Below are 20,500 nucleotides of genomic sequence, written 5' to 3' on the forward strand. Positions count from 1 at the left end.
CATAGCTGAGAATTTATGAGAACTTGCAATGATATTGGGAAAATGACATAACTGATAACTCCTTACTCGATTATCCAAACGATGAACTGATATTTTCATGGCAAACTTTACTCGTAGAAGATCTCAATGTTATAAAATTACAGTAGGGTCATATACGAGGAAAAACAGTTTATTCATTGAAGACTGACTATGTGTTTTAGCAAGAATGAATGTTTTGGACAAAGTTGATTTTTTTGTCAAAAACTCAATGATGGTGCACTCATAAAAAAAAAGACAGTTATATTCAATTTCCAGTCACATGTCATCAAGAAAACTCAGTACGCTCGATCTAAAACTTTTATATTCATTTATAAAAAGTACTTGAGTTTGGTCGATATGATATTTTACTTTGTGTTAGCATTATTTATATGTTAGCATTCTTAACAATTCTCTTACAACTGAGATTGTGCTCAGTGACTAATAAGAGAACCTCTTAAATTTTTAACAAATATTGTGTTGGCAAATATATCTTAGTTGGTTATTGCTTGAAATGTTGATTTCAGTTTGTGTATTCTTGTTGAAACTTGATTATTTATATGCAGCTATATGATGGATATCTTTTATAAATGTCATATATATCTTAGTTGGTTATACCACGCGCCACTTCTTTTTGTAAATTTGGCTATGACCGGAGGTTTTTGCACTAATTTTAAGCTTCAAGTCCAAATTTAAATTTTTTTTTATTAGTATACTGTTTATTATGAATTTTTTTATATGAAAAACAAAGTTCTATCATGTTAGTTTTTGAATCGTTTAAGAGCTGATTTGATGCCTATTTTTCATGACCAGACATAATGTTTTTGGGCTCATGTATAAAAGAAGAGTTATTCACCATGTTGTCCAAAAAAGTTGTTGGACGTACCAGTTTTCCGGTGATCAAAACTCCATGATAATCATATTGAAAATTTGAAAACTGAGCAAAATCGGTTGATAATTTCAAGAAATGTTTTATACAAAAAATTATAGGACTCGATAAAATGCACCAAATATAAAAATTTTGGAATTTTCCGACTTGTTTTTGGATTATCATGATTTTTTTTTTTAAATTCTCAATTGTGTTTAAACTCAATTTTAACAAAAGTTGGAGCTTGAACAAATTCAACTACCTATTAGCCTTATTAACACACAACTATCACAAAATTTATGATAATAAAAAATATTGAAACAATTGGAGTGATAAATCAAGTCATTACGTAAGTTGAATATTCAAGTCATTACGTTCTTTTTGTATAATATTTTGGCATTTGGCCTGGTATTAACGATCAATAAAATTTATATTGTTTCATTCTTAAACATTGTATCGTGTTTAAATATCACCTTGTGTTGGTCATATTGTACTGCATGTTTGTTATTGCGAGAAGGTTAGTGATTCTGATTATTCTTGAACTACTGTAAATGAATGATTGTTAATTGAATCCCTGGACAACGGCCATCGTACCGAAAATTGAATCAACTGGACTACGTGTTTTTTGGCCTGAAAATATGAGTCTAATGTACAACAGGTTATCAACCCTGGTATATAGTTAATCTGAACAACGTGATTTTGGTCCGAAAATGTGAGTTCATCCTGACTCGTAATCGATTGTACAAAATATTTCGTACGTAAGGAAAAATGTTATATCAAGTGTTGGTGGGAGCCACCTCTTTACCCACAATATTCACTTTAGAATCCAATACAATTATTGCATTCTTATTGACTTCAATTTGAATTGTAGTATTTTACGTTCTCCTCTAATAATACATCATATTGAATCATAACACTATTGTATTATAATTCAACTAGTTATAATAAGTAAGCCGAATTTTTGTCATTACTAAGTTTTACAAGACTTAACCTCTAATATCTTTTCTATTATTGTAAATGCAGATATGGAAGTACTAAAGTCTGAACTAGAGTAATTAGAAAAATGAGAAGTGTTATAGAAGGATTTTGTGTGCTATCTTCTCTAGTCTGGAATTTATATTTTATTATATCTAAGTTATGGGATGTCATGTTAAACATGTTGGTTTGTAATTAAATAAATTATATAATTACTTCCTCTATTGATAGTAATTATGACGATATTATAATTTTGGAAGGCCCACAAGAAGCCACCATCATCGTCGTCGCTCAAATCAACAACATCCACACGCATCTATGTAGTATTCTCCACGATCTGCCTCTATTCAAGTTTTCCACAAGCAACCAATGTCGTCGCTCACCTGGTGGCGACTTACACGCTAGATGTTAGTTTTGGACATAATTTTGATTGGAATGACATACTTTCTATCTCGTATTTACTAATTTTTAAGTTAATCATCAATATAAATTATATTTCACTGATTTAATTTATTAATGTGACTTAATAATATTATAGAAACAAGGTTAAAAAAAATACGATATGCAACACATTCGCAATATCATGACATTAGTAACACATATTATGCGCTTGTACAATCATTTATTTTTTTAAAAAATTCTCTGATTTTAATAACTTTGACATAATTAGTTTGATTATATTATTAAATAAAATTAATATTATAATTGTAAAATTTCATTTTGGTGAAATGTTTAATAGTAATTTTTTTTTGGTAGTCTATGTCAATAGATAATTGGCTTACTTTAATACTTTTTATTATTGTTAATTAATTCCATTTAATTGCTCAATCAATTGTTGTCGCCGCCGCCGGGTCTGAGTTTGCTTTCGGAAAAGGTGTGAGGCTAGCCAATCCAACTGGATCTTTGAACGAAAACATAAGAATAATGGCGGCTTCCCCGGCCAAAAACGTCAGTGCCGACGTCGCCGTGGCCACGTTGACTCCTTTGAGCTCCAATTATTCGAAAAATCTCCGCGGCCTCAACAAACCTAAGTGCATCAAGTGCGGCAACGTCGCTCGCTCCAGGTTTTTTTCCTGTTAATTTACTTTCATCATGTTTTTTTTCGTTTTTTGTCCAGGGGCACTAGTTTTATTCCGTTTGATTCGTTGTTTTCTGATGTCTATTGTGGATAGTTGGTTAGCCGAGTTAATTTCCAAACCCGAACCCTAATTCCCATCGTACCCAGAATTTGTATACTTGTATCACCCAAACTGTAAGTGGCGAAGAATGTCACTGCATTATTTTTTCATTTTTAATTTGTTAGATTTTGACAATTGAAACGTTTAACATTTTAAAATAAAAATAAAATAGAGACAGATAAAGGATTTAGGCGGGGGGAGAATGTTATATGCAGATAATTCAGTAAAATAAATTGTTTGGGTAAGTTGCTTTTCTAGACCAGTTCTGCATGAAAATCGTTCTTGGAGGTTCCCAACTCGAACTGAAACCCTATCTTGAGAAAGGAAGCCATGTGCTGATTAACTGGATTTCCTGAATGTCAATCTTCGTGGGTCGGCGAAAACTTTTTCCAGCTGGTAGTGGTATATTTGAAAGCCAATAAAGCATGTATCTCCACTCAAGGCCCTGTGAGGCTTCATCCATCGCGTCTTGACACAGGCCAAGGCACTTCCCCACCCTTTGGTGAAGTGTGCATGTTAATCACAAAGCCCTATTTTCGTGCACTTTTCATGCTCAAGACGTGTCTTAAGCTCGACTTAAATGTTAAGAATAGTTAATAGAAAATGAAATGCAAGACGGTAGTGCTTCAACTTTAATAAAGCGCACTCCTTTTCTCGTGCCTCACGCTTCTAGCAACCATGATATAAATTACTGATTGTTGCTCATATAGCTGAAGTGCTTGACTGATCATTGCTCAGTTTGAGGGGCGAGATGCGGGGATGACCTCAGTTTGTTGAATTGGAAGTAGTGTCTTGAAATTCTAATGTCGCTCACAAAAAAGCACAATTTTCTGATCTAGGCTTGGAGTTTGCTTTGAATTTAGTGCATATATTGACGAAGCCAGCTGATCGGTTCTAAAGATCTTTTTCAAAATTCTCTTTTTCCAGAGGGCACATGTTCTGAAATTCCATGAAATGCTGGGTTCAATTATCTTCCATTTATGTAATTGCGTCAAATGATATTTTTTTTCTTTTCTAACTGTGCTATAATCAACCGCAACTAACCTAATTTTCATCTCTCTGGACAAGTTGTGCACAACTCTGAAATTAAACAGTAAAGTTTGTATTTTTGTTGAAACAAATGCTACGGTGTGGAGTCCAAGGGCTTAACTATAGACTCAATTTTGTTTGTACTCAACTTTTGAATGTCAAGGGAGTTACTTCACATGTGTTTCATGGAATTGTTTGGATTTTTTTCCCTAGTTGGAAATTGGAAGTTCTTCAATTAAACGAAAGTTGTCTAAAACATCCTAATGTGCTTTTTATTGGTGCTAGTAGTGTGAGTCAGCATTTCCACTCGTTATTCTCGTTGATTTCATCTATTAATTGTACTTGTTTATATGTCCACTTTAACATTCTTGGTGTGCTTGACATGCTTGAATTTAGCACATGAATGTCATTTATGATGAGTTCAATTAATTATTCAGGTGTCCATACCAGTCATGCAAAAGCTGCTGTGCAAAAGCTCAAAATCCCTGTCACATACACGGTGTGGTTACTGAGTTACTTTAGTTTCTGTGGCATTTATCATATAATATTCCCTCAAATATTTTAAGATAAAAAGTAAATTAAAGCATTGCACTCTGACCGTTCTGATGTCATTACTTTATACTTGTGTGATCACTATTATTGGATTTAAGATATCAAAGTGGAGTTCCCAATTTCTGTTCTTTGTTGGTCGTGGATATATATTTTTCATGACCTTCAGCATTGATGCAATCTGAATTCTCAAGCCTGATTTGTCATCTGTTTTCTACAATGTGCTATGCTCCATTTTGGGGCAAGCATATATGATTGTGAGTGTTGATTCCATGATAAGGGCAACCGGATTTCTATATGAGATGGAAGTTTTTGTGGCATGTTTACGCATGCGATGACAGAAATTTGACCTATTCCAGCGACATGTAAAATGTGGGAAGTTTAAAATTTTAGATGATGCTCTTGAACGAAGAATAGATATTTGTAACTGAAGTAAGGAAGTCATGGAACAATTTTTTTCCATCCACAACAGAACTATTTGCCACATGATATAATAGGTATTTTTTCTTGGACTAGATTAGAAGCCTTTTGGTCTTCATTTATTGATACATCACAGAAAGAGGATTTGTGATGATTTATAGAATTTCAGTTGCTCATAATCCATCCTAATTTTGATGGATTGGTGTATTAATCAGAAGGTCTCATAGCAATCGAGTTTTCAACTTATAGCGGTGGTGTAGAAAATGGTCCTCATTTGTACGAAAAATGCACGATATGTTGTGCTTGTGACTGAAGAAAATACATGCAGGTTAGATGCTATATTATGCTTTAAGGCTCAAGCAAGTAAATCCGCCTTAAAGAAGCCACCATGTTGACTTCTGAAACTTCATAAGGTGGCAAAGCAGGTGTGAGAGAGGTTCGCTAGGGCAGAATGGTTGAGATCACTCTTTGATTGTGGCCCATGTATTAAACCACTTATATACAGCTGCATTCTCTTCCAATTTTTTTTTTCTTACTTTGCATGTAAAATCACTTGCGGACAACAAGCTTACGTTCTGTTGATCTTTTCTTGCTCAAAATTACACATGCAATTGTGGTTGGTGCAGTTTTAAAAGGTAATTCATCATTCCCAGAAAAGGTACCTTCTTCCAGCTCTCCCCTGTTAGACCAGCAATCAACTGAAGTATCTCATTCAGGGTAAGCTTTTGGTACTTTCTGCACTCAATGAACTTGGTAGGCTTCTGTTATTGTTTTCCCTTGTAGGTTCCAAATCTATTATTATAAGAAATGCTTCAACTTGGAATAAAGTTCTTTATCTTCAATTAACTTGATGATTAAATAGAAACAGAATCCGACCTCCTGCAGGAGTTTACTCGCTGGATGATGTTTTGATCATTGCATTGATTATTTGAAGAGTTAGTTGTAAAATAATGAATCTCAACACCACATAGTTTGATATGAAGATGATTCAATTTTTGACGCACAAAAAGATAGATTATTTATTTCCCCCCAGTTAATTCCCTCATCTCATATCAAATTTTATGCCCTATTCGAGCAAGTTTTTAGCTGCTGGCATCTCTTTAGTCCTGGTTGTCTTGCTTTCTCATATATCCTTCCATGGATTGATTTGATGAGCTTGGCTTTCATTTCTATTTACTGCATTGACATTTGGAATTCCATCGCGAAGATCTTCAATGTCAGGGACACTTTCTGATATCTGCAATTTATTATGCAGGAGACTTCGCCAACTCTCTAGCAATTTTGCGCAGTTAGTAATTTAAACGCCCCATTTCGATCTAGGAAGCCATTGACTCGAAAGGTGGAGATGATCCTAACCCTGTGTTCCATCTGTTTTTTTACATTAAATTAGTATTTCACACAGATGTACAAAATGTTAATTTATTTAATTAATGATTAAAATTAATAAATATTAGTTTTTGAATAAATTATTTAAAATAATTGATATAATATAATGAATATATTTAAAATTTAAATATTATTATATAAAAATTGTTTATGTCGTTTGAGATAACACTCAAATGAGGATACAATCTTTTGTCAAATCGACTTCTTTATCTTGGTCGATTACAACTGTTACTAATAAAAAAAATGGAAAAGATATTTAAAAAATCTTATATTATTTTGTTTATTAAAATTTTAAACAAAAAATAATTGTTTTTAAAAAATTCACAACTTTTGTAATTTATGAGATGAATAAATTTTTATTAAAAATTTAAATAATATTTTAGGACATGTTAAAAAAATTATATTAAAGTTCTAATTAAGATATATAATAATAATAACAACAATAATAATAACAATTTACGGAAAATTAATATATAAAAAGTTCACGACCCTCTTTTAAAATGTTGGAAAACGTGATATTATATAAAAATATATATATTATTTAAAATGATAGAGAGAGTACTGTGATTATTTGTGATTAAATATATTAAAGTATCACAAAAATCAAAATCATAATTGAAATTAAATGATATAATTACTTTAGACACTTAAATGTAGTTTAAGATTATATTTTCTGGTCTTAAACTCAAATTTGAATTTTAAAAAAAGAAATTGAAAAGATTTAACATTTATATGTTTATTTCTTATTTATTTTCAAATATATAATATTACAGGTGAGTACATTAATACCAATAAATATTTCTTTTTATAACATATTATTTTTTATAGAAACTTTTCAAGTATGACAAAAACTCTATTTTAATATAGATGTAGATGATATCCTGAGTGAGAACTGAAAACCAATGTTGGTTTCTTGGCATGGACAGATCTAGAATCACAAAAATAGCCCTGTAAATAGTAAAAATAATCATTTGTTTCTTTGAATATAACAGTTATAGAATTTCCATCAAAGTGTCTTCTGACCGACTTTACTCTTTAATATTGCATGGTTGTGTTGGATTCTGTCTGCATATTCATTTTGTTCTGTCCCCATAGATATAGTTCAGTTAGTTTACTCATCTTTCAAACAATAATTTATACTGCAATAAATATTTGTACACTAGCACCTAGGTTGTACATGTGCAATTAGTGTGCAACTTATATGGCTGAAAAAAAATTTCCTAACAATAAAATTTGTCAGGATGCACAAGTCATAAATGAATGGAGGTTCTTAAAGTTGAAAGAATACAAAGACCGAGGTATCGAGACAGAAAATGAGGCTTTTGACCGCTACACGCAAAACGCGTGTCTGTTAGGAGAGGTTTTCTCAGTCAATTCTGAGTATGATGACCAGTTTCAGGAAGAGCATCTATCTGAAGTAAGCTCAAGTTCTGAAGAAAATATTGGGAGGACAGTGAACGGTTTGAAGTCGAAGCTCAGATCAAATCCAATGAGAACTGACACCTTCAGAAAGAAGATTCATTACATCGTGGATCAAGGTTTGAATAAACTTGGAAAGCCTGAGTTAAATGACGATAGTGGTGACCGTGACCTTGAGATTTCTAAAGACATCGACTCTTGTGAAGTTGATCATTTACCTGCTTCAAGTGATCTTATTGAGAAAATGAATCAAGTCCAAAATGAAGAAGATCTGAAAGCATGTTGGGAGACTGCATCTCAGATGTTCAGATGGAGTAATAAGACTGGCCTGATAGAATCTGGTGATTTTCCTATTCTTGTGGAACAGGATGAGAAATATGATTCGTCTCAAGACCAGCATCCTCTCTATTATCTGCCAAAGTGGGTAAATCCTGTTAATGTAGATCAAGAATCTCTTAGCCAGATCGGTGCACAATTTTCTGCTCTTGAAAATATTGAAAATTTATAGGTTTAAGTAATTTTCATGGCGTTAAGTTTTTGTTTTAGTCAATGGATTCAGATTACAGATATGTGAAGAGTATTTAAACTTGAGCAAGAAATGAAAGTAGTCATGATTTTGAACTCAGTAATTGTAGCCTTCTGCTGTTTTGTTACAGTAGATAGCAGAAATGAGTGCAAAAGCCCCAGAGAAACTAATTTTGATGTATTTAGAAAAGGTTTTTTTTTTTCGTTTCTCTTAAAATAATCCCAATATTTGTAAACTTTCACTCCTGTTTAAGGAGTAAAGATTAATAATTATATCCATAATTTATAATTTTATTTTGTTTCTAATATATATGTTTTTAGTAGTAATTTTCATAATTTATTTTATATTTTTAAAAATAAAAAATATACATTAGTCTAAAAGATATTACTGAAATATATTGATATTTATTAAACAGTAAGTACAGATTAACTATTTTAAACTTAAAAATGATAGGTTAAATTATTTATGCATATGAATTTAAGTTATTCATCTACATTTATTATGCTATCTTTACTATTACTACTATTTTTTTTAATAGTACTATCACTACTATTTAACAAGGCATAAACCTCGAGAAAAACTACTTTAATTTTTCAACTTAAATACCCTCAAATTTATTTATAGATAAAATATAGAGAAGAACATTATTGTGGCAAAAACTTGTGAGACAGATCTCTTATTTGGGTCATCCATGAAAAAATATTATTTTTATGCTAAGAATATTACTTTTTATTGTGAATATTGGTAAGATTGATCCGTCTCAAAGATAAAAATTCGTGAAACCGTCTCACAAAAACCTACTCATTATTGTATCATTGACAATCTATTTTAGTCTTTAACTTTCATGACAATATTCACTTTCTCTTCTACATTATCCCGTATTTTTCCTCCTCCAACTATTTCCATATATTCTACGTAATTTTTCGTTTTTCTAATTATAGTTTTCTTTCAAGATTCAATGTAAATATAAGTTGAACTCAAATATTAAAATTTTAAAAATATATTTTTTAGATTGTCATTATATTTATATGATATCTATGTGTTATATTATACACACGCAACAAATGTGCAGCTAGTAAATATAAATAGTAAGAGTTTCATATGAAATGATTTCACATGTCTATATTCGTTGAATCGACTCGACCTGGTCAATACTTACATTCAAAAATAATAATTTCGACATAAAAATTTAATGTTTTTTCATGTGTCAAGTTGAAAATTTGTCGCACAAATTGATTTGTTAGATGATCTAATAAGAATTTTTATGAAAAATAAAACACAAAATATATTAACAAGTAAATTATTGATTTTACTTTGTTTTGGTTTAAATTAATTTTACAATAAACTCGAAAAAAAATTATATAACTAGAGTCTTGATGTAATTTAAATCAATTAACCTATAATATACATGGTATCGATAATTGGATTTAATAAATTAAATAATTAATATAATATTGTTTTTTTTTTAAAAAAAAATTATCATGTATATGCAATGTTTTGAGCTTTGTTGGTCGATAAACAAAAAACAAGCCGAATCGCATCTTAAAACAGATGATTAAATTAATTTCGTAAAACCCTAATTCTTAACCCCCTCATTACACTTCCGTACATTCTCGCAAAAATTAGATTCCAAACAAATCAACCCCTGATTTTCCATTTGAAATCTGTAATTGAATCGATTGTCCAGTTCACACCTGAGTGTTCGATTCCGAATGGATTCACAAGATTCTTCTGCGCCGCCGCCTCACCACCTCCACCACCATCCGCAACCACAACCACCTGCCGTTTTCTTGGGCCAACACCCGCCCAACAACTCGTACCCACTTCACAATACCAACAGTTCTGCTACCGTGAGCCACCAACAGCAAAACCCTCGATTTCCCTTCAATTCTATGGCTGCTGCGCCCGCGCCGAAGCCACTTGATCACAATTACTCTGACGGGTCTCCTTCTGCTGGAGGTGGCGGCGGCGGGTTCAACATTGAGCCAGCTAAAAAGAAAAGGGGACGGCCTAGGAAGTATTCACCTGATAACAGCATTGGATTGGGTCTGTCCCCGGCACCTGCTAACCAAATTTCCTCAACCGTGGGCCACGTGGATTCTAGCGGTGGCGGGGGAAATCAGTCCTCGGAGACAGCGGCCAAGCGAAACCGCGGACGGCCTCCGGGTTCGGTGAAAAAACAATTGGATGCTCTAGGTACTACCTCACCCGCTCTTTTGACACGTTTATTTATATATAGTGTAATTCTGTGATTATTTTTAGGGCGAAAGAGACAGCTTTAGGATTAAAAAAAAGTATACATCTTTAGGATTGCAACTCGCCCATCTAGTTGCGAGGGAGATGACCGGCAGATTTATCTCAATATTTTTTTTGTTTATTATGTTATCTAGAAATGTGTTGCATTCAAATACTTTTAGCATTTTAGTTTTGCCCGTAAACCAGCTCCCTGGATCCTTTACTATACCGTTGTGTGTATTTGCGTCTAGTTCTGCTGTCAAGGGTGATTGAAATTAATGTTGAGGGCGTTTCTAATTTTTAACTTTTGATGGGCAGGATCACCTGGAGTTGGTTTTACGCCTCATGTGATTATGGTAGCAGTGGGCGAGGTAAATTATTCAGGCTTTCATTATTGTTGTTGTAGAAAAAAAAGAAAACTAAAATTCTCGTCAAGTGTTCATGTTAAGTGTTTTTAATTCTTGTCCCATTCTCGGGCAATTACCATTCAGAAGTTGATGAGATTACTTTTAATAACGGAAGCTTCTGGAAGTTGCCTAAATCTTAGTAAGGTGTAGGTTAAAAACAATGTTATTATTCTTATTTTTTTGTCGACGAAACAATGTTACATTTGGAGGATAGGGTATTCTCCTAATTCGAACTGTAAATGCTATGTTGAAACAACCTCTTACTGATTTTAATGATGACACATGCGAATATAAAACTTTTGATTTGAGCTAAAAGAAATTTCCGTGCAACCATGAACCAACAATGATCTAAAAGGGATTCCTTTGAAGTCCTTATCTAGCTGTGCCAATGAGTAAAAAAGCGATATGATTTTGCAATTAATGAGGCCACCACCACACTGAAAGAAGAAGATGCAAATTTCTCGTACACGTGGAAATCGTGTTTGATGTGGTTTGCAGATTTTGACCAGAAATGATTGTCAATGAAAAATCATAATTGTTAAGAACTTTAGGCAATGTTTACTTGGAGGGATAAGAGAAGGATTATACTATTAACCAAAGCCATCACCTGTTTGGTTTAAAAATACCCAACCCATTTAATCCCTTGGGCCCTGCTTTATGTACTTTTTTCTTTGATTTTTAATCTCTTTCTACATGTGTGATAAATAATCTCAATTGTCAAAATCCAAATTTACCCCTCAAAAGAACTTTCCTCCCCTCCTCGATTTGCATCAATTGAAAATGGTTCAAATTGTTAAATACAAAATCAAACATTTTCTGATATTTATATTTTCTGACTTAGCAATCAAATGTTTAACGATAGCAATATTTAGTGTTCGATTTTATTTCCTCAAATTTGGGAAATGAAGTGTTACAAAATTGAGGAAAAATATATCTAACAAATGTACTCTTCTAATCATAATTTCAACTACTATATAAACAAGTTGAACAGAAAATAGTTGAAGTCATTATGGGCAAACCATAAAAAAGGTTTAATTTCAATCATAATCACATGATTCACATCTGAGTCTTACGTTACGAAACTAACATTATATCATTCATAATGTTCAAAGGGCCAGATTTTCATAATTTCTTAATCACAATCTCACTCTCAATTTCATCAATCAAATCAAGCATATTATTATTTGTCAGTCACTGTTACTCATCCTATTCAATCACTACAATGATCACATAACAATTTTTCTGTACACAATCCTATCCTCAAACCAAAAGCAACCTTAGGAGATTTGAAATCTTATGGTTGTTATTGCATGTATTAAAATGTTGTGCTCCCTGGGTACAAACAACAAAGGTTAAATCTGTTGTTTTCTATTTGATGTTTTCGCCTGCTTGTTTGCTGCAAATTTCCTTGGATGGCTGATAATTTGTTCAATTGCTTGAACATATGGCATAATTTCTCTTATTTTACATATTTAGAGACGATTTTATGTTTCTTAGATTTCTAGTTATGGCTATGAATATTTCTTACGCATTGTACTTTGTCTATGATAAGAAAATAAAGCAATTGATGGTAAACTCATAGTAATTAAAGCACAACACGCATTAAAGTGCTCAAGTGTCCCAGGGCTTTAAGAGCAAAGCAAAGTGCAAGCTTTACGGAAATAAATCACTACAAAAAATTAAATTAAAATAAAAAATCTCTTCAAATGTGATACATGAGATATCAAATATTGAAACTATCAACATGTTTGTCTTCCAAATCTACATCACCGTCTTCATCATGCCAGGGCAGAGGCGACACAAGGGTACAGGGAAGGGAAGAGAAGATTTTGTTAGGGGTTTACCTTTGTTTTTAGTAAACAGAGTAGAAAAGGGTGATTTCTCCTCTTACAAAACATGGAAGCATTTGAAAAAAAGTTTGGCTTATTATGGAATTTATATGTGCAGAATATGTATTAAAGAAAACTTTAATTCATATTGGTCAAAATATCGAATCAATAATGTATCTTGCAGAAAGTCATTGGACTGGTTAAAATATATTAAGGATTTTGACTTATATGGTCAAAGAAATTTGCTTCACCGAAAATTCTATTGTCGTAAAGAAACCTTTCTTGGTGCAATCAGTCACTATTTCGATAAGTAACATTCCTAGCCTTGTTGTATTTGTTGTGACGAGTGCATTAGATTTCCCCGCACTCATTGCAGTGCCAGCGTTCAAAAAATTAAAAGAATTGCTGTATGATAAGTCATCTTAAAACGATCAATTTTGTAAAAAGGGTCTACTATGTGACTATAGTGATACGTTTTAGTCAAGGTGGTCATGCAGTTAATGATTTTGACCTACGTGGTACAATGTGTTTCTTTTTTCCTTTGTAATATTATGGACCATCTTGAAAATCAATAGCTTCTCAAGCCCCTTGTTCAAATACAGAATCTGAATATCTAGTCCACAAAAAAGCAACTTATGTGTAATGTAGAGGTCTCGGAACTTGAAGCTTCTGAAAAGTCATATAGAGATTTCATATGTTCCCTATGGGAAACAAATTTATATCTCTTGAGATGTTATTGAATACCTATAATTGGATACTTCCAACCAAATCAAGACATTTTCAATCGATAGGATGAATAAAGAGAAGATCATACAGCAGTCAATATCCATGCTTTAGTGTGTTTTTTTAGTTAGAGCAAGCATTACATCATTGTGTTAAAACACCAGTAGAATGTGCAAATCACTCATCCTGACAAATTGAAAGAATTATAAGAAAATTATGAAAGAAGGAATAACCTTTTTAGGGTTTTAATTCAACTTTTGTTCTCCAAAATTTAATATTTGTTTATATATTGATGATATTATCATTGAATAATGAGCCAATTGTCCAACCTTGCCCTTACTTTTATCTTGAATTTCATTTTGAGTAAAAATGATTTGGTTTAAAATTATCATCTTCTGGTAAGTAATGACATTGAGAATACCAATTTCTAGTTCAGCTGATCTCATAAATGGACCCGAATATGTTTGCGGTTTGGGGATATGCTACCTTTAACATGTGCCAACAGCCTCTATTATGAAGAATTTATTGTACTTTTTCATTAGCTTATGTTAAATCATTGTTCAGTGGAAAGTGAATTCACCTTAATTTACTCATGGTTTATTTGTAATATAGATTGAGGAAAAACGTGGGCTTGAAATTTGGTGTCTTGGAAGTAGAATTAGAAGAGTTGATATTCCTAACATAATTCCTACATAATTTTATGGATTAAGATATTGATTTGAACAAAATTTTATAGGATGTAAGAGTTGTAGTTGTAATTATCTTGATGGCCTCAATCTCCATTTTGTGTTCCCCACACGTCGAGAGTAGCTACTGCAAAATCACTGTAATTCATCCATCTAGTTTTTTAGTTTTACCCTTTTTGGTATTGGTTTATGAAGTTCAAATTAGCATTTGGAACAAATTATAAAGGTTTTTTGTACTTCACAGTCTATGATGCATGGATACGGGTACGAGTATCGTATCGAATACGATACGGATACGGCGACACATCAAATTTTGAAAATATAAGACACGATACGGCTATGATACGACAATCATTAAAATATATATAAATATTATATATATTTATATTTATATAAATTTAGTATTGATGTGTAAAAATTATAGAGATAGATGTAATACTTCATTAATCATAATATCTTAAATACAAAATTTTATTTAGGGATAGATGTAATATTTTGAGCAGAATATTTTGAGCAGAAATAGAATTAAAGAGACGGACAAACTCTGTAAAAAATATAAAGATAGATGTAATATTATAGAGATAGATGTAATATTATAGAGATAGATGTAAAAATTATAGAGATAGATGTAATATTTTGAGCATAAATAGAATGAAAGAGATGTATAGAGATATATGTAAAAATTATAGAGATATATGTAATATTTTGAGCAGAAATAGAATGAAAGAGACTGACAAATGTATTTAGGGATTTAAAATCCCAACCCAATTTATTTTAAATTATTTTTTTTAGTCCTTAGAAATTTTAATATTTTTAATTAACCCCTAAAACTTTTAAATATTTGCAATTTTGCCCAAACGTATCCGAAAAACGTATCCACGCCGTATCCATGGCGTGTCCTCGCCGTGTCCAAAACGTATCCGACTGGTCAACCCTAAACAAAGTCAACAACACGGATTTTGAGGTATCCGACACGCGTATCCGATACTTCAAAAAAATTTTTTAAAAGATATCCGTGCTACATAGTTCACAGTGGAGGAGATTGCGTTTGCCTGCTGATTAATGCCTTCTTATTTTTATGTCTAGCCACGAATATCTTGATATAACCTTGAACGTAACTGAGAATATTTTGCTTTCAATCATGTTCCCTTTTTCTATCGTAGTGCATAAATAACAATTATAGTTCATTATACGTGAGTGAATAAATGATTATTTTTTAATTTGTAAAGAAATAGAGTTTTCCAGCCATTTTATGAGACAATTTATCACAGATTTAATTATTAAAGTTTGTTATTATCATTGCCAAATGACCAATGTGTTTGAGGAAGAAATTATAATTTCCCTTTTTTTGTGTTCTCAGGATATAGCTTCAAAAATCATGGCATTCTCTCAGCAGGGACCACGTACAGTTTGCATTCTATCTGCTAATGGCTCCATCAGCAATGTGACGCTTCGCCAACCAGCAATGTCTGGCGGCACTGTAACATATGAGGTGTGTGACATTTAATTTCTTCTTGGTGTGACATATAATTGTGTACCAAAAAGATTGCGGTGTAATATCTATGCATTGTATCTTGGGAAAAAAATAATATTTGAACAAATTTGGGTATTTTGGTATGAAAAATAGAAGATTGGTTTTTAATGATAATTTTTTTGTTACGTAGGTTTGTTGGATATGAAATTTTTCCGAATGGTTGTTTTGGTAATTTTCCGAAAGTCATATTCCTCACCATTCAAGGGTCATCTGATGAGTCTCAATGAATTGTGATCTCTAACCACCACCTATCATTTTCTCTGTTAGTGACCATTGCCCATTGGTTGAGTAAATTGAGAGGAATAAAGCAATCACCAATTCTTGTCTTGGCCAAAAACTGATTTATTAATTTCATGAACACCTTGAGATGAAAGTTGTACCAGACTTTATTTCTCGTAATCCCAAAAATTGAATCGGAATGAATTACTCTTGTTCTTTACTATGATCAATTGTTGTCTAGGTCTAAGAGAGGATGAATTTATTGTTTAAATGCAAATTTGTTAACACAAACCATTTTAGGACAAACATCTTGTGATGTGTTAGCACTTGGGGAGGATACTTCTATTTCATTATCTTTGCAGATGACTACTAGAGGTTTGGATATGTGTGTTTGATGAAGTACAAATTTGAGGCCATTGAAACTCAAAGGGGATAATTAGTGGGAAGAAGTATTATATCATTTATACCTAATAGATTAAGGAAATACTCAATTCACTTTCTTTTCGGATTAAAGAGAATGATATTATCTCTTCGAGGACCCCATCTGACGCTCTAGTTGAATAAGGTAGCTGAGAGAAGGAAATGGACCTTGTGCTATGATGAGTTTCATTGCACTCTCGGGCTCGTTTTGTGGGTTATGTGTTTGATCTTTGAAACAACTCATTTGATGAATTCAACACATGTGGAAACACTAAAACGTACTTCATATGAGAATGCTTTGGGAAGCTATCCACTTACGGATATTTTAGAGTTTGGGGTAGTGTTACCTACGTGAAGTGGATATTGGGAGAGACAAATAGGTATTTGTGCATTTGGAGTCTATTGGCTATTACTTACCTCATCATTTGGAGCTAAGGGTGCTTGGTTCGTGGAATGCCACGTTATTTAGAAATATTTTTTATTTTATAGTGTTGGTGGTGCAATGGATCATCAAGAGGTTCAATTCATTAACCACAACCACTATGATAGTTCCTGCTAGCCAATTGGGCGCTTGGTCCCAAGGAGATACAAAATGGTTTTGAGACTGCGGGAACCAGGATGAAGTCGACCATATATTTGATCCTAAGACTTTCATGGAAGCATTATGGCTCAATATCATGGATACGAAATGGAAATTCATATACTCTAATAAAATGGTGTTTGGTAGATCCACATCTGGAAATTGTTCAAATTGGATGCAAGTGAATCTATTAACGAAATCTTGTAGCGGATGTAAGGGTGGTGCTAGATAAAGATAGATTGGTGGCAGGAGGTTATTTTAAAGGTAAGGTGTTGACTATAGTAATTTATGCTAGTTATGATGCTGGAGTCTTTAAAAGATTTTGCCAGTTATATAGGCATACTATGACTTTAAAAGATTTTGCCAGTTATATAGGCATACTATGACTACGATAAATGACAAATGGATGTGAAGAACTTTCCCTTAACAATGATATAGATTGAGACATGTACATGGAAGGTACTTCTTAGGTTTTTATATTGACAATAGATGAACAAGATAAAGATAAAAAATTTTCGTACCCACAAATAATCAACAACAATAGGTCTTTATCTCACTAAGTGGGGTCGACTATGTGCATCCTCCTACTCCTTATGTTCCATCTAATCTTTTAATTAATAGGTTTTGATGATTTTTGACTCATTTTTTATGCACACTCTCCCTGGTGGAAACCTCTTCAGCTTTGTAGGGGTTTGTTATACATAAAACTCCAGTAGTTCTGGATGTAGCTGCCGAAATGCATTTTTAGCATCCAATTTCCAATCTTCCGTCAAGGGACAATCCTTCAAACAGACTTGAGATGTGTACTGAATCGTGGAAGTGGTTGCTTACTTGTCATCGAGAACATCCACGGGAAACCTTTTCTGTTTCTGGCCTTTCTAGGCCTATCCATTTGACTATTTAATTCTTTTCCACTTGTACGGAGGTTACCTCAACTATCACTTGCGACAAAATCTCTAAAGACCATTTCAAGAATAGATGGAGGGGTTTGTAATCTTCAACAACATAGAACATTCGTAATCTTCGATCGTTGGTGTATTGTATGAAGCTCTCAACCGATTTGTTATACTTTCTTTGGTCCCTTATCCCTGATAACTTCTCAAATCTGAATACTGAAGTTTTCCGATGCCAAATGTATTTCGTTTGTCCTTTTTATTTGTAGTGGTGAAGTTTGTTTCTTATAAAAATATGAAAGTGAGAGTACGATGAAGGGCTCAATGTAAAGATGGATGCTGTCGTTTCTTTTCAGTTCATCTTGAGAATGGTACTTGACTATGCATAATGGTGCCTTCATCTGTTTGCAGGGTCGATTTGAGATAATATCGTTGTCTGGTTCTTTCCTGCTGTCAGATACTTCTGGTAATCGCAATCGAACTGGTGGTCTGAGTGTGTCACTGGCTGGTTCAGATGGCAGGGTATTGGGTGGTGGAGTAGCGGGAATGCTCAAAGCTGCTTCATCAGTACAGGTAATGTTTAGCCAGGTCTTTCACCTCACCCCCCCTCCCCCCCCACCCAAGGGTGTGAGAGGCAGAGTCATGGGGTGTTATCTCATACAAAATTTTCTTTACTCTGTTAAAAATCTTATGATTCCGTGAGATACATTATCAGCCATTAGTGTCAGACATTGAAATTCCAGACAGTTTATTTCAGTCCATAGTTTTATATGTTTTATCTGGACCCAACTAGCTTTGTTCTAAGACTTATGCAACGATAATGAAATTGCCGATATATTTATGCACTTGTGTTCTTCTCCATCAAGTACATTCAGCCCTTATTTTACCAGAATAGTAACAAATATTCTTAGTTACTCGTACGCATCATGTCTTGATTATTAAGCTATTTTCTTTACCAGGTTGTGGTAGGCAGTTTCATTGCAGATGGAAAGAAATCCAAGTCTCCATTGTCTTCTCCACAACAAGCACATATGCTAAATTTTGGCACGCCAGCAGCAGGGGTTAGCCCTGCTTCCCCTGGTGCTTCGAGTGAGTCTGCTGAAGAAAATGATGACAGTCCTCTAAATCGTGGCTCGGGACCTTACGGCACTACTGGTCAACAACCAATGCAGAACATGTCGATGTATTCTTCAATGGGTTGGCCAAACTCCATCAAAATGCACCCTAATTAACCTCACATATTCTGCAGCATGCGTACGTGTGGATTTCTAGATTACATTTAGAGGTTGGTTGTAATTGCTAACAGAGCATAGGACGGATGCTTTCCTATCCTAGATTGGATTTTCTTTAGATGCTTATTTATTTTTCTTTAGCTTAGCCTTTGGTAGATCCGCTTGTTATCTGACGGATTCAGACATGCTAATCTATTCTATGCTATGGCATGGCCTATCTCAAACTATTGTGTCCATATTTAAAAATTGGTCCTGCTTGGGTTCGGGTTATCTCCTTTTATTATTAGTAATTATAAAATTAAAATAAAGTGAAAGAATTAGGAAATATCTATTATTTTAATCACAAGATGGCGTATTAATTAAAAAAACGTATGGATAAAATATTAAGAAAATAGAGAATATATGGTTATTTATTAAAAAATTCAATTAATGAGAAAAGGCTGATATTTATTTAACTTTTTACAGACAAATCAATTAATGAGAAACAGAAACAAACCAACCAATAGTTATTTATTTAAAAAATATATCAAGAATATATATAACCAAATATTATATATACACCTTTCCTTTTACAATCTAAACGTACAATATTTAATATAGTGACTCAAAATTTTAGGGCAAGCCGTAGGCTGGACATGAAATTGTACTTCGGGAAATTGGTCTTCAGTCTCCAGCTGTCGTTTTTTTTGTGTTCAGTCCCTGGGTACTTTTTTAGTACCACATTTCCACATGAAGTGTACCACATTTCCGGAAATGAAGTGTACCACAATTTGTATGACATAGTACCACAATTTTGTGGGTACGGAGTGAAACCAAAGAAATATTTTGATTGGAGATTTTTCACCAACTTCCCACTTCATCTTTTACTGTTAATATAATTATGAATAATGTTAAAAATACTATTAAAATAAAAATATTATACAACAATATTTACAACAATTAAATTATGAGATTTTGTTATTATATTATGAGATTTTACATTGAATTATTGATAAATAGAATTTTGTATTGAATTTTTTGTGTTATAAAAATTATTATATAAATTTAATTGTACATGAGATATTAATAATTATATATCTTTCATCACTTAGGCTATGTTTGGTAGCCATGATAAGGGAATGATTATTAAATAATCATCCCTTATTTCATGTTTGGTTCATTTTTAATTTAACATGGAGACCCTTGATTATGATTGAAAACCCTCACTATTTATGTTATTTGTGTGATTAAATATTGTATAATTTTTGAATAGTGATAATGATAAGATTGTATATTAATCATAATACCCTTGAATTGTTTTCTTCAATATAATATGAAAATTAAAATTAGTGAAAATTTAATAATTAATATAATATTTAAATTTTTATTATATTTTTT

The 20,500-nt window shown here is 32.6% G+C and overlaps 1 protein-coding gene and 1 pseudogene across 1 annotated transcript; both read left to right on the forward strand.

The window, feature by feature from the left end:
• The first annotated feature begins 2,673 nt into the window (after positions 1-2,673).
• Positions 2,674-8,592, forward strand: LOC140989921 (uncharacterized; annotated as a pseudogene).
• A 1,344-nt stretch (positions 8,593-9,936) lies between these two features.
• LOC140990214 (AT-hook motif nuclear-localized protein 8-like) lies at positions 9,937-19,347 on the forward strand. The gene is made up of 5 exons (XM_073459799.1): positions 9,937-10,561; positions 10,919-10,971; positions 15,606-15,737; positions 18,303-18,464; positions 18,851-19,347. Exons 1-5 carry the CDS (start codon positions 10,078-10,080, stop codon positions 19,121-19,123), a joined length of 1,104 nt encoding a protein of 367 aa, XP_073315900.1. The 5' UTR covers positions 9,937-10,077; the 3' UTR covers positions 19,124-19,347.
• Positions 19,348-20,500: the final 1,153 nt, after the last annotated feature.

The sequence above is a fragment of the Primulina huaijiensis genome, chromosome 12, assembly GCF_012295235.1.
Source record: "Primulina huaijiensis isolate GDHJ02 chromosome 12, ASM1229523v2, whole genome shotgun sequence".
In the NCBI taxonomy this organism is placed as follows: domain Eukaryota; kingdom Viridiplantae; phylum Streptophyta; class Magnoliopsida; order Lamiales; family Gesneriaceae; genus Primulina; species Primulina huaijiensis.